Below are 15,492 nucleotides of genomic sequence, written 5' to 3'. Positions count from 1 at the left end.
CCAGCATCAGGGACTTTTCCAGTGAGTCAGTTCTTCACATCAGGTGGCCAAAGTATTGGAGTTTTAGCTTCAGCACCAGTCCTTCCAATGAATACTCAGGACTGATTACCTTTAGGATTGACTGGTTGGATCTCCTTGCTGTCCAAGGGACTCTCAAGAGTCTTCTCCAACACCACAAAGCATCAATTCTTCAGTGCTCAGCTTTCTTTATAGTCCAACTCTCACATCCACACATGACTACTGGAAAAATCATAGCTTTGACTACACGGACCTTTGTTGGCAAAGTAATGTCTCTGCTTTTTAATGTGCTGTCTAGGTTGGTCATAACTTTTCTTCCAAGGAGCAAGCATCTTTTAATCTCATTGCTGCAGTCACCATCTGCAGTGATTTGGGAGCCCCCAGAAATAAAGTCTGTCACTGTCTCCACTGTTTCCCCATCTATTTACCATGAAGTCATGGGACCGGACGCCATGATCTTAGTTTTCTGAATGTTGAGTTTTAAGCCACCTTTTGCACTGTGTAAAATCATTTCTATGTGGAACTAAAAAAAAAAAAAAAACTGAACTTGTGCAAATAAACACTAGAATGGTAGTTACCAGAGATTGGGGTGGTAAGGAATTGGGGAGATTTTGTTTAAGGCTACAAACTTACAAGTAGTAGAAAAGTTCTGGGGGTGTGAGATACAACACAATGACTACAGTCAACAATACTATATTGTAAACTTCAAAGTTACTAAGAAACTATGTGACATGATAGAGACATTAACTAACTCTACTATATCATATTGCAATATATATAAATGTATCAAACTATAACATTTTACACCTTAAGTACAATGCTATCAATATGTGTAAATTATATCTCAATTTTTTTAAAAAGTATGTTTTAAAAATTCCTGTTCAGATTATGTGGTTTTCTGTGACTCTGCATTCCATTCCCCATATACTTTTACAGCTGCAAATTCTAGTACTTTTTCTGACCAGAAACCATAGCCATATCAGATTATTTACCATTTCCCCATACCCCTCATGTTTTTATTGTCCAGGTCCAGTCATTCTAATAAGTGAAAGGGTCAAGCTAAAAATTCAGCACTAGGGATGCCAGCTATATACTCGGAACTCAGTAACACACATTCTAATGTTTTTACAGAAGCCACTTAAGAAAAAAGAATAAACGTATTTTTGGCTAGAATACGCACAATCCATCTCAGACAGCTGTGCTTTTCTTAAATGGCAACTATAGATTTGTTCTGAAACTAAAGAAGTATTATTTTAAGGCACACACATTCACTATGTGCTCTGCCTATTCACACTCTTTGCTGAATTAAAGTAAAATAAAAACCAAGTCCTTTCTACCTTCTTAGTAACTAAAAGCCACCACTTCACAGAAACACACAAGAAGATCTGACTATTGTATGTTCTGAATGATTAAATACCAAGGTACTATACCTTAGAGATATGATTTCATACGTGAATGTAAGCAGACATACCTCAACATAAAATGGGTTGTATTCTAAATTTGCAAAGAAATAAAGGTCCATTCTTCCTTTGGAACAATGCCATAAAAGGCAATTAGTCTTTCAGGCAAAGCTACACAAGTCCTTATTTCTTGTAATTTGTCTGAATGATTGTAATTGCCAATGCACAAGCACTATTTCAGCAACATTTCTCATTAAGCAGACTTTCATAGGCCAGCCTGAGAACCATTTATAACACTGCCTATGTGGAGAAAAGAATTATGATACAAATGAAGGCACACTACAGTACTAGGAATATTCTCTTCTACACTATTATTATTTACTCTCTATCCCACATCCATGGCCATGACCAAAGCAATGAGGTGGTCATGAGCTCAAATCTCTCAGTCAATCCTGGTGGCTAGTATCCTTGCAGTGGAGAGTCCTGACAGTCATCATCTTAACCAAGAGATTCATTTTACCATCAGTAATACTGAGACACTGTTACCTCCTGACCTGATACAATAGGAAGTCAGAGCATCACTTACCAAGTATTCTTGACCCTGGCTTCAAATGTCCAGCTCTGCCCTGTGTTACAAATTCTGTATTTCTACCTCAAAATGGAAAATTATACTTCTTATTTCTCTAGGTCCTATAAGAAAATTATACTTGCCCAATTGTAGCACTGGCCAGGCAGTCATGTAGCTGAGATATTAAATATTCAGAGGTTGAGGGATTACTATATATAAGTAAATGTTCATGTACACAAAATATATGGACATGTGCCTAATTTTTACTTAAAGGTGACCAAACACATGAAAACCAAAACATTGTAGCAATTAATAGCATGTACTCTGAAGCCAGACTGGGTTTTGGTTCTGGCTCTGCCGCTTTTAAACTGTGTGAGCTTTGGCACGTTACTTGACCTCTCGGTGTCTCCATATTTTATCTCTGAAACAGTAATAATAGCAGCACCTAGTTAGCAGATCTGTTTTAAGGATTATATGAATTAACATATGTAAAGCACTTAGAATAGTGCTTGGCACATAGTAAGAGTTATTTAAGTATAAGCTCTAAAGGAACATGATAGAATATGAAAACTAAAAATAAAGTATTGAACTAAGTTTCAAAAAAATCTAGAGAGCAAAGGAGAATACCAAGTTCTAAGCACTGTCTGGAAAACTGTATCATGTGAGGAGACAAGTTGAAAGTGATGAGAGTAGACAAGAAAGCATGGAGTAGCTCTGAGAGGAAGAAGTATGAAATAGGAAGGAAGTGTCACAGAAGCCTAAAATAGGTAGGCATTAGAGGAAGGTGGACTTCTGTTCAATATAGGAAGCACTTTCCCATCCCTAGAGCTATATGCCCATGGTAGTAATGCAGTTTACTACTGGAGGGATTCAAACTGGTAGGTCAATCATAAAGCATAATGCAAGAAGGATTCTTGGTCAGGATAAGAGCTTAGGACTTATGGCTTCTCAGGTCCCACATCTGGTTCCTAAAATTTAAGATTTGGAGATTGAATGGTAAGAGTATTAATGTATTGATGCCATAATAGAGATTATATACACAAAGAAGAGACTGGATTTTACATACTTGCACTTCAATCAAAATTAGCTTGACATATACCCACTCAACATGTGCCCTACCTGTTCACATTATTCACTGAGTTAAAGTAAAATAAAAACCAAATCCTTAATGTTTCTCTTAGTAACTTAGTATTTATTGGGTTGGCCAAAAAGTTCATTTGGGTTTTTTTGTAAGATGATATGGAAAAACCCAAACAAACTTTTTGGCCAACCCAATACATGTGTAGCCACAGTTATTCTGAGATTAAGAGAACTGAGAAAATATATTTCATGATGAAAGCAGACACTTAGAAGAACCTTTGGAACAGTGGCACCAAGTCAGGCTATGAATATGACAAGGAGATAATTAATTCAACCATTTCCTCTTAAATTCAAAATATCTGCTCACCACTGCCACTACTATGGAATCTTGATGCAGAAAAAGTGATTTGGGTTCATGTAAATGTAAGGCCTTGTGCCCAATGTCTGTCATTCCTTCTTCTAGATATATTATATACTCGTGTTCAACCTGTTCACTTTCTTATAAGGATAACCTATATGAACTATCTCAGCAGGGCTGCCACAGCCTCTGTCTTCAAGTAGGCAGAAGATCAGAGGGAAGAAGAAGGGCAAGTCTGGGTATGCAATCTTTTAGCTCTCTCTCTCTCTGTGAAAGCTCCTCCACTAAAGATTTCTGCACTCTTAAAAAGACTTGTTTTATATGACATATCTACTGCTGGCCTTAGGTTCTTGCTCTATTCCTTGGAGTATACCTATACCCAGATCATACCTTCACAATTAGTCCCTTTGCAAACATATTCTCCTCAAATAGTCTTCATTGAAATTCCCCATCTGTTTTCTTTGGGATCCTGACTGATACACATCTCAGGTTTCAACAAATTACAGTCAGACAAGGATAGTTGTTGTTCAGTCATGTCTGACTCTTTGTGATCCTATGGACTGCAGCACACCAGGCTTCCCCGTCCTTCACTATCTCCTAGAGCTTGCTCAAACTCATGTCCACTGAGTCGGTGATGCCATCCAACCATCTTATCCTCTGTTGCCCCCTTCTCCTCCTGCCTTCAATCTTTCCCAGCATCAGGGTCTTTTCCAATGAGTCAGTTCTTCGCATCAGGTGGCCAAAGTATTGCAGCTTCAGCATCAGCCTTTCCAATGAATGAATATTCAGGGTTGATTTCCTTAAGGATTAACTGGTTTGATCTCTTTGCTGTCCAAGGGACTCTCAAGAATCTTCTCCAGCACTACAGTTCAAAGGCATCAATTCTTGGGTGCTCAACCTTTTTTATTGTCCAGCTCTCACATGCATACATGACTACTGGAAAAACCATAGCTTTGACTATTTGGACCTTTGTTGGGAGAGTAATGTCTCTGCTTTTTAGTATACTGTCTGGGTTTGTCATTGCTTTTCTTCCAAGGAGCAAGGGCCTTTTAATTTCATGGCAGCAGTCACTGTCCACAGTGATTTTGGAGCCCAAAAAAACAAAGTCTGCACTGCTTCCATTGTTTCCCCATCTATTTGCCATGATGTGATGGGACCGGATGCCATAATCTTCATTTTTGGACTGTTGAGTTTTAAGTCCGCTTTTTCACTCTCCTCTTTCACCTTCATCAATAGGCTTTTTAATTCCTCTTTGCTTTCTGTCATTAGAGTGGTGTCATCTGCATATCTGAGGTTATTGATATTTCTCCCTGCAATCGTGTATACAGACTGGGATAGAAGATCCATTTGGCATTTACTTGCTACTTAGCTTGACCCATCATTAAATTGCTTATATTCAACAATTTTGACCCAGAGTAGTGAAGAAAGCTGAGCGCCGAAGAATTGATGCTTTTGAACTGTGGTGTTGGAGAAGATCCTTGGGAGTCCCTTGGACTGCAAGGAGATCCAACCAGTCCATTCTAAAGGAGATCAGTCCTGGGATTTCTTTGGAAGGAATGATGCTGAAGCTTAAACTCCAGTTCTTTGGCCACCTCATGTGAAGATTTGACTCATTGGAAAAGACTCTGATGCTGGGAGGGATTGAGGGCAGGAGGAGAAGGGGACGACAGAGGATGAGATGGCTGGATGGCATCACTGACTCGATGGACGTGAGTCTGAGTGAACTCCGGGAGTTGGTGATGGACAGGGAGGCCTGGCGTGCTGCGATTCATGGGGTCGCAAAGAGTCGGACACGACTGAGTGACTGAACTGAACTGAAGGATATTTTCATAACGGTCCAACCTAACACTTTCCACAAATACAGTTCTCAGTTGTTAATGGTCAAAATACTGAGCCAGGGAACAGGAGTATAAGAAATATATTACAGGAAGCTGAAATTGTTCCTTGCAGCTTTTCTTTAAAAATGATGGAACTAGGAATCATAGACTGGCGTTTTAACCTATCCCTATGATTAATTTTCTGTAAAGTCTTAGAAAAGTAAATGTCCTTTGTTGGAAGCCAATTTTGTCATGCACAAAATAAGGGATCAGATAAGATGCTCTCAACGGGTTTTTCCATGTCTGCTATTCTAAAATTTCTGAAGCCCATATTCCTAAATATACTGTAAGCTCTTGGAAAACAAGGACTGTGTACCCAGAGTATTGTCCAAACATTCCTTATATCAGAATCAGGTAGGCACTTGATAGAAATGCAGATTTTTAGGCACTACCCCCAAGTTCAGTCAATTCAGTTCAGTCACTCAGTCGTGTCCAACTCTTTGTGACCCCATTAACAGCAGCACACCAGGCCTCCCTGTCCATCACCAACTCCCGGAGTCCACCCAAACCCATGTCCATCAAGTCAGTGATGCCATCCAACCATCTCATCCTCTGTCGTCCCCTTCTCCTCCTGCCCTCAATCTTTCCCAGTATCAGAGGCTTTTCCAATGAATCAGCTCTTCGCATCAGGTGGCCAAAGTATTGCAGTTTCAGCTTCAACATCAGTCCCTCCAATGAATACCCAGGACTGATCTCCTTTAGGATGGACTGGTTGGATCTCCTTGCAGTCCAAGGGACTCTCAAGAGTCTTCTCCAACACCATAGTTCAAAAGCATCAATTCTTCGGCGCTCAGCCTTCTTTATAATCCAACTTTCACACCCATACATGACCAATGGAAAAACCACAGCCTTGACTAGATGGACCTTTGTTAGCAAAGTAATGTCTCTGCTTTTTAATATGCTGTCTAGGTTGGTCATAACTTTCCTTTCAAGAAGCAAGAGTCTTTTAATTTCATGGCTGCAGTCACCATGATTTTGGAGCCCAGAAAAATAAAGTCAGCCACTGTGTCCAACTGTTTCCCCATTTATTTGCCATGAGGTGATGGGACTGGATGCCATGATCTTAGTTTTCTGAATGTTGAGCTTTAAGCCAACTTTTTCACTCTCCTCTTTCACTTTGATCAGGAGGCTTTTTAGTTCTTCTTCACTTTCTGCCATAAGGGTGGTGTCATCCGCATATCTGAGGTTATTGATATTTCTCCTGGCAATCTTGATTCCAGGTTGTGCTTCCTCCAGCCCGGCGTTTCTCATGATGTACTATGCATATAAGTTACTAAATCAAATTCTCCAGGTGTGCAACCTGTTTCCTTGCTTAAGCCTACAGAGAGCTATTGCATTTAGAACATGATTTAAATAAAGTATTGGTTAATAAACCACTGTTGTTTGTTGAAGCTGCTTGGGTAGCCAACCACGTGATTTAATTGAATAATCCACTAAAGGTGGATAAAATAATGCAGCAAATGGATTTTATTCAACACACAGAAACATCATTAATAAGGTATGAAAACAAGCAAACAAAAAGCAGCAGCTGTTAAGTATTAGAGCTACCAGCATATACATTTTAATGTTGTATTGGTTTCTATATTTACAGCAAATACAAATATAATGCCAACACTAATATTCAGAGCCAGACTTTTAGTAGTTTTATCTACTAAAAAGCATGAATTGTATTGGACGTGGAAGAAAATAAAGTCCCCCCCAAAAGTTTTTAATATCTCTGTATTAAATACAAGCACTTGTCTCTGCTTTTCCAAGCAGGATATCTTGGCCTTCTCTTTAATATAGTTTTCAAAAGGCTCAATTATCTGACTTTCAAAGCACCAACAGGATATAGGCAAACCAATATAAACAGGAGAGGTGACAGCTACACTGAGGATGGAGACACAAAAAGAAAAAAGCAGATATAGAATAAACATAATGAATGCTCTTTATGATGATCAGAAAGTCACCATGAAGAAGGACTATTCTGCTCAAAATCCTTCTTTAGTATTATTAGATAACATGTAATATATCTTTTAGAGAACTTTACTCTCAGTTAAAATTAAAAAGCCTTTAACATTTGATGAGGTAAGCTTCATTTATGTAGAACTTCCATCTTATTTAGAATATCTATCATGCCCAATGAAATCAGATACATGAGAAGTTAATAAGATAGAATTAGTCTTTTTTTTTTCTTCCACACTGGAATAAAGAGTAAAAAGGGCCTTGTGGGCCAAGTTTCTAAGGACATATTGGTCTAGTTCTATAGCCCTCAGCCCCAGAGATTATCGTTGAAAATGCTGATAGAAGATGGAAAGACTTAGAGTACACTAAGATAATTGAATACTACTCAGCCATAAAAGCAATGAATGTCACTTAAACTGAGGCAAATGAACCTAGAGCCTGTTATGCAAACTGAAGTAAGTCAGAAAGTGAAAAACAAATATTGCACATTAACGCATATATATGGAATCTGGAAAAATGACACAGATGAACCTATTTGAAAAGCAGAAATAGAGACACATAGAGAATGGACTTGTGGACAAAAGGGGTGAAGGGGAGGGTGGGATGAATTGGGAGATTGGGATTGACATATATAATACACTACCATGCATAAAATAGTTAGCTAGTGGGAACCTGCTGTATAGCACAGCAAGCTCAGTTCGGTGCTCTATGATAACCTAGAGGGGTGGGATGTGGGGGCACTGGGAGGGAGATTCAAAAGGGTAAGGAGATATATATATACGCACACACACACAGATACATACACTTATGGCTGATTCATGTTGTTGTATGCAGAAACCAACACAACACTGTAAAGCAATTATACTCCAATAAAGAATTAAATTTAAAAAAGAGGTGGTATGTATGTACAATGGAATATTACTAAGCTATAAAAAGAATAAAATATTGTCACTTGAAGCAATGTGAATGGATCTAGAGAATATCATACTAAGTAAAATAAGTCAGAGAAAGACAAATATTATGTATCATAAGTGGAATCCAAAAAATAAAATGACTCTCTATATGGATGTGAGAGTTGGACTGTGAAGAAAGCTGAGCACTGAAGAATTGATGCTTTTGAACTGTGGTGTTGGAGAAGACTCTTGAGAGTCCCTTGGACTGCAAGGAGATCCAACCAGTCCATCCTAAAGGAGATCAGTCCTGGGTGTTCATTGGAAGGACTGATGCTAAAGCTGAAACTCCAATACTTTGGCCACCTCATGCAAAGAGCTGACTCATTGGAAAAGCCCCTGATGCTGGGAGGGATTGGGGGCAGGAGGAGAAGGGGACGACAGAGGATGAGATGGCTGGATGGCATCACCAACTCGATGGACATGAGTTTGGGTGAACTCCAGGAGTTGGTGATGGACAGGGAGGCCTGGCGTGCTGCTATTCATGTGGTTGCAAAGAGTCGGACGCAGTCGCGACTGAACTGAACTGATACACAAGAGAAACAAACTCACACAGACAGAAAACAAACTCAAGGTTACCAAAGGGGAAAGGGATGGGGGAGGTATAAAAGACTATGGGATTAACAGATACACAGTGACAAGAATTTATTGGTATATCACAGGGAACAATATTCAATATCTTGTAACAATCTATAACAGAAAATAATCTGAAAAAAGAATATTCATATAACTGAATCACTTTCCTCTATACCTAAAACTAACACAATATTGTAAGTCAACCATACTTCAATTAAAAAAAAATACTTTGACCAAAGTCAATAATTTATCACAGTCTTCTTTTATTCTAGGAGTTTAGGTACTTACCCGCCAATATCCTGCTTCACAAAGTCCCCAGGTTCTTGTCGTCTTGATTCCACTTGGCCAGTTGTTCCAGGGAGAATATTAATCAGGAAGAGAAGCCCAAGGCCAGCCATGTAGAACTGACTCATTTGTGTGATTATCATCTTCTTAGGCACCAACTTGGAGAGACCTGTGAGTTCCATATTCAGCGGAAGAGGAAAGGAATAGAAGACAAAGGGAAGGAGAAAGAAGAGATGAAAAAAGAAGATTTTATTCAACTCAGAACCATTTAATTTTCATAATATACAGTTACTAAATGCTTACTGTGACAGTTCTCCTTCTCCAATGCCACCAAAATTCACTTCTGGCATACCCTTCTTTTGATTATACCAGAGCCCATCCAATAGAAGGCATAGTGTAAAGACTCTAAATCAGTAATCAGAAGTCTTAGATTACAATTTCATCTTTTCCCCTGTCTTCTGACTAGGTGAGTCACAGAACTTCTCTCAGCCTCAGTTACCTCTTATAATCCAAGATCCTAAAATAATCTCTCATCTTCACTTTATTTCCCCCCAATCCTGTTTGATTTCTTACTATCACAAATGTCTTTTCATGAGTAATTTTGTAATATTGTAGAAAATCTTAGGATATTAAGACCTGGAATCTCTTTCTTGAATTTTTGGGATTGATTCTCATCTTGATATGGTTAGATGGTTTTTCAAAATATAAAAAGGCCTGGAGTAGAGGGACTGTTTCCTCTAAATCAGATTAAGAAACTGCTGAATGATGAGACATGATGTTTTCCCATAAAGAAATATTTGAGGGCAAAGCCAGCCCAAAATAGGGCCACAACATAAAGAAGAAATCCAAGCCTAGTCTCCTGGTATAGAAGTCCCTCCATGGTCAGCAGATTAAACTGATTATGTGATTTAGAGTTGTCTATATGCAAGGCTGTTTTATGAACCCTGGCTTGGTGGAGGTTTACACAGGACATGGGGTTAAGAAAACAGTGTAAAGAGCCACTTGCTTGTATCCTTATGGCCTCTTAGAATCTGAGACATTGACCACTTGAAGAAGACCTAATTCTGACCCAGCACCATACTCTTTTTCAGTCATAGAGGTGGTTTAATTTTCAGAAGGCATAGAAGGATATGGAACATTTTTCCCAAGGAAAGCTTATACAAGAGACTAATATGTAAAACAGATACATGCTGAAGAACTATTCTGATTGATGAGAAGATGAAGGAAAAAAGTCTTTCTAAATTGATCCTCACTCTCCTTGTCCCAAAGCACCCAGTAGGTTCTATATTGGGGCTTCCCTGGTGGCTCAGCTGGTAAAGAATCTGCCTGCAATGCAGGAGACCTGAGTTCGATCCCTAGGTTGGGAAGATCCCCTGGAGAAGGGATCAGGTACCCACTTCAGTATTCTGGCCTGGAGAATTCCATGGGCAGAGGAGCCTTGCAGGCTACAGTCCATGGGATCACAAAGAGTGAGACATGACTGAGCAACTTTCACTCACTCACTCAGGTTCTGCTTTAGATTGTCTTCTTAAATCTGGTGCAGGCATAGAATACTATGATATTCAAGAAGACAGATTTCTGACATGGGAAAATGTCCACAGCATAGATAGAAATAGTCACAGTATTAAGTTGCATCATATAAATGTGCCAGTATTTGACAATTTTTCTTTCATAAAACATCAATTTCTAATGCTCAACCTAATAAGTCCTGTGATGATCATGATTCATGAGCTGTATGAGTTGATGGCTATTTTACAAATCAATAAAAACAGTACAGTTAAGAAAATCATAGCATATGAGGAAGAAAATACAGTGCATAAAGAGACAACTCTAAGGCAAGAGAAACACCTGTAGTATGGGCAATAACTTTGACATATGTTCAAACTTTCATAGGACCCAAAGTTTGAAAATCACATGAGAAAGATTAATACTCAGATAATCATGATTGATAAATACTCTACAGGAAAAAAGAGAGTTGGTACAGGATATGAAGTCCAAATTGTAGAAATCATCCATGGAATATAGGACAGAACTATGATGCATACTCAAAAAACATGAGTATTTGAGTAACAATCCTGGATTTAGGAGAAGGTGGCCACGCTGCATGGGCAAAGATACCAGTAGTGTGTGCTCATCTATGCTATTCTAGTATATAACTATGGTTTGCGATCAAATGATCACGGTAAACAAGCCGCAAACCTTCACACTAAGCATAGATGCCAATGACACAGAAGCAAATGCCCATGATTTGGAAGGAGAAAACTATGATGCATAAGAAGACAAAAATGTTATATGAACTCATGACTAAGATATTAATACATGTTTAAATAACCATTATGCATGAGAAGACATTCATAACATATAAAAGAAGTTGGACATAATGTGTGCCCTCCAACTACCATGACACTTGTTAGCAAACAAATTATTATAATTCATGTGAACATTTATGATATAAAACCATTTGGCCAGGGTATATGTCAGAAAACTATAATAAGCCTAGTAAACACTGACCAAGAGAAGACGTCCTTGGTACATATTTCATTAAGACATTGCATGTGATCAAAAGAATGCCACTAGAGTACTTTACAAAAATGTGAACATACTTAGTAACATTAAACTGTACCATTAAAACAGTTGTTTATGTGTTTTTAACCAGAATTAATTTTTTAATTAAAAACAACATGGAACAGGTAGCTTTAGCAAGATAGCACATATCTGTAAAACAGGACCCAACTCTGATACGTGTACAGAGAAATATGGCACTTTAGCTGTTATCAGCATTAAATGAACATAAATCCATGTACATGATCATGTACATGTAAATGATGTAAATCCATGTAAATGATCAACCTCAGATGATCATCAAACAAGTGCAGATAAGGACAGTAGAAGGCCAGATGTTTAAAATTCTTCTGCCAACCTTGCTGAATTTTCAAGTGACCACAGTGCATAAACTGAAAACCATGACACTTAAAGAAAGACCCTTCAAACATAATAAAACATCTATGAAGCTAGAGACATCTATGGTATATACTTAAACAACCATGATGAATGTGAAGAAGCATTTGGTATATTAGTCCTTAACTGGGATATGTGCACACACAATGTGTGCATCATGGCAACCATGATACAGGAATTAAGTGACATGGTTTAGGAGGAGATGGTCATGCTAGACTGCCACGAGGTACGAACAGAAGCCATGGTCCAAGAGTAGGCAGACATGCTGTACTTTTTTTCACTGGGTAAGAAAGGTTAAGATATAGATGCAAGAGCTCACAATGAAGAATAGACATCTTTCAAGTAATGATGACCACAGTGAATAAATTATTATTTATAACATGTGAACAAATATAATTCACATATTCATGGTAAATACACTGAAAATTATAGAAAAAGAACATCATATAGTGACATGAATATTCAAACAAGTATGTTGCAAGCTCATGCTCAGTTGCTTCAGTCATGTCTAACTCTTTGCAAGCCCATGGGATTTTCCCAGCAAGAATACTTGATTGGGTTGCCATTTCCTTCTCCAGTGTTGAGTAGAATGTAAAACCTAATAATAGTTGTTTAAAATTAGTATAAAGAAGCCAGTTCACATTGCAAAACTAGACAACCATGGTGTATGCTCATATAAGTACAGCAAATTAAACACCAATGACATATGAACTTAAAACCATTGGGTGTATTCAGATAACCATGGCCACAACGGCAGATCCCTTTGGTAGGTGCAGACTGGCTATAATACAAGAAGCAACAGCCCTTGTGCAGGCTCAGATAATCTTGGTGTTAGAACAAATTATCCACGGTACAGGAACACACAATTATGACACATGCCCAAGCCACCATAACATGGCACTGCACAGCCAAAATTTAGCAAATGGTTATTCAACCAATTTACTCTTCTCCAGAGATAAAGGAAGTTACAAGGAACTAACAAGAGGAAATCTCCATTAGCTGATAACTTACAAATTAATATCTCCATCCTACAACTCTCCTGTAACCCATATCTGCACTTTGATGTCCGAGAAGCATCTTAAACCTAACATGTTCATATCTGAGGTTCAGATATCTACTTACACACACACACACACACACACACACACACACAGACCTGGATCACCTGTCATCTTTTTCATCACATATAATGGTAACTCCACTTTCCATTTGTTCAGAGTTAACACTCTGATGTTATACTTGATTCCACTTTTGCTCTCACACCCACACTCAATCCATAAACAAGTCTCATGGGCATTCCACTCAAAAGGCAACATATTCAGAACAAAACCACTGGTCATCACCTCTGCTGCTATGACTCTGGCTCATCATCTCTTGCTGAGATCATTGTAAAAGCTTCTTAACTGGTCTTGCTGCCTCTGCTCTTGGTCCCCTGTGGTCTGTTCTTTAAATAGCAGACAGTGAAATGATAAAGTGTTAAGTCAGATCATGCCTCTCATCTGTTCAAAAATCCTCCAATTGATTCCCATTTCAAAATCCTTATTATGAGCTAAAAGAACCTACATGATCTTATCCCCAAGTAACTGGCTAATCTCTGCTACCCTCCTATCTTACACACTCCATTTCAGCCACATGGCCTCCTTGCAGCTCATTGGATATGCCTGGCATACTTCAGTTCTAGAGCCTTTGAAGATGATATTGCCTGTACCTGGAGTATTCTTCCATCCAGTTTCCAGATATTTTATTCATTTCCTCACTTCAGATATTTATTCAAACATCATGTTTCTCACTGAGGCCCTCCCTGAATATCCTAAATAAAAATTAAATCCTTCTACACACCCCAGTGATGCTTTCTAAGGCCCACTTGACTTTACATTCCAGGATGTCTGGCTCTAGGTGAGTGATCACACCATTGTGATTATCTGGGTCGTGAAGATCTTTTTTGTACAGTTCTTCTGTGTATTCTTGCCACCTCTTCTTAATATCTTCTGCTTCTGTTAGGTCCATACAATTTCTGTCCTTTATCGAGCCCATCTTTGCATGAAATGTTCCCTTGGTATCTCTAATTTTCTTGACGAGATCTCTAGTCTTTCCGCTTCTGTTGTTTTCCTCTATTTCTTTGCATTGATCACTGAGGAAGGCTTTCTTATCTCTTCTTGCTATTCTTTGGAACTCTGCATTCAGATGCTTATATCTTTCCTTTTCTCCTTTGCTTTTGCCTTCTCTTCTTTTCACAGATATTTGTAAGGTCTCCCCAGACAGCCATTTTGCTTTTTTGCATTTCTTTTCCATGGGGATGGTCTTAATCCCTGTCTCCTGTACAATGTCACGAACCTCATTCCATAGTTCATCAGGCACTCTATCTAAAAAGCCTCTTGATGAAAGTGAAAGTGGAGAGTGAAAAAGTTGGCTTAAAGCTCAACATTCAGAAAATGAAGATCATGGCATCCAGTCCCATCACTTCATGGGAAATAGATGGGGAAACAGTGGAAACAGTGGCAGACTTTATTTTTCTGGGCTCCAAAATCACTACAGATGGTGACTGCAGCCATGAAATTAAAAGATGCTTACTCCTTGGAAGGAAAGTTATGACCAACCTAGATAGCATATTCAAAAGCAGAGACATTACTTTGCCAACAAAGGTCTGTCTAGTCAAGGCTATGGTTTTTCCTGTGGTCATGTATGGATGTGAGAGTTGGACTGTGAAGAAAGCTGAGCACTGAAGAATTGATGCTTTTGAACTGTGGTATTGGGGAAGACTGTTGAGAGTCCCTTGGACTGCAAGGAGATCCAAACAGTCCATTCTGAAGGAGATCAGCCCTGGGATTTCTTTGGAAGGAATGATGCTAAAGCTGAAACTCCAATACTTTGGGCACCTCATGCGAAGAGTTGACTCATTGGAAAAAATTCTGATGCTGGGATGGATTGGGGGCAGGAGGAGAAGGGGACGACAGAGGACGAGATGGCTAGATGGCATCACTGACTCGATAGACGTGAGTCTCAGTGAACTCCGGGAGTTGGTGATGGACAGGGAGGCCTGGTGTGCTGTGATTCATGGGGTCGCAGAGAGTCGGGCATGACTGAGCGACTGAACTGAACTGAATACACCCCAGATATTCCTTATGTAGTTTCCAGGTTTAATTTTTCTCCTTTGCACTTCTTGCACTGTTGTTGCTGCTGTTATTCAGTCACTCAGTCGTGTCCAACGCTTTGCAACCCCATGGACTACAGCACACCAGGCTTCCCTGTCCTTCACTATCACCTGGAGTTTGCTCAAACTTATGTCCATGAGTCAGTGATGCCATCCAATCACCTCATCCTTTGTCATCCCCTCCTCTTCCTGCCTTCAGTCTTTCCCAGCATCAGGGTCTTTTCCAATGAGTTGGCTCTTCACATCAGATGGTCAAATACTGGAGCTTCAGATTCATCATCAGTCGTTTCAATGAATATTCAGGGTTAATTACATTTAGGATTTACT

The 15,492-nt window shown here is 39.0% G+C and overlaps 1 protein-coding gene across 1 annotated transcript in view; it reads right to left on the bottom strand.

Moving 5' to 3' along the window:
- The window catches only part of GABRA3 (gamma-aminobutyric acid type A receptor alpha3 subunit), a 242,008-nt gene that overhangs the window by 133,200 nt on the left and 93,316 nt on the right, over positions 1-15,492 (bottom strand). Inside the window, exon 2 of the mRNA XM_027534361.1 lies at positions 9,060-9,225. Coding sequence (XP_027390162.1) covers positions 9,060-9,199 — 140 coding nt within the window. The 5' untranslated portion in view covers positions 9,200-9,225. The remainder of the gene's footprint in view (positions 1-9,059; positions 9,226-15,492) is intronic.

The sequence above is a fragment of the Bos indicus x Bos taurus genome, chromosome X, assembly GCF_003369695.1.
Source record: "Bos indicus x Bos taurus breed Angus x Brahman F1 hybrid chromosome X, Bos_hybrid_MaternalHap_v2.0, whole genome shotgun sequence".
Taxonomy (NCBI): domain Eukaryota; kingdom Metazoa; phylum Chordata; class Mammalia; order Artiodactyla; family Bovidae; genus Bos; species Bos indicus x Bos taurus.
This window is presented reverse-complemented; position numbering and strand designations above follow the sequence as displayed.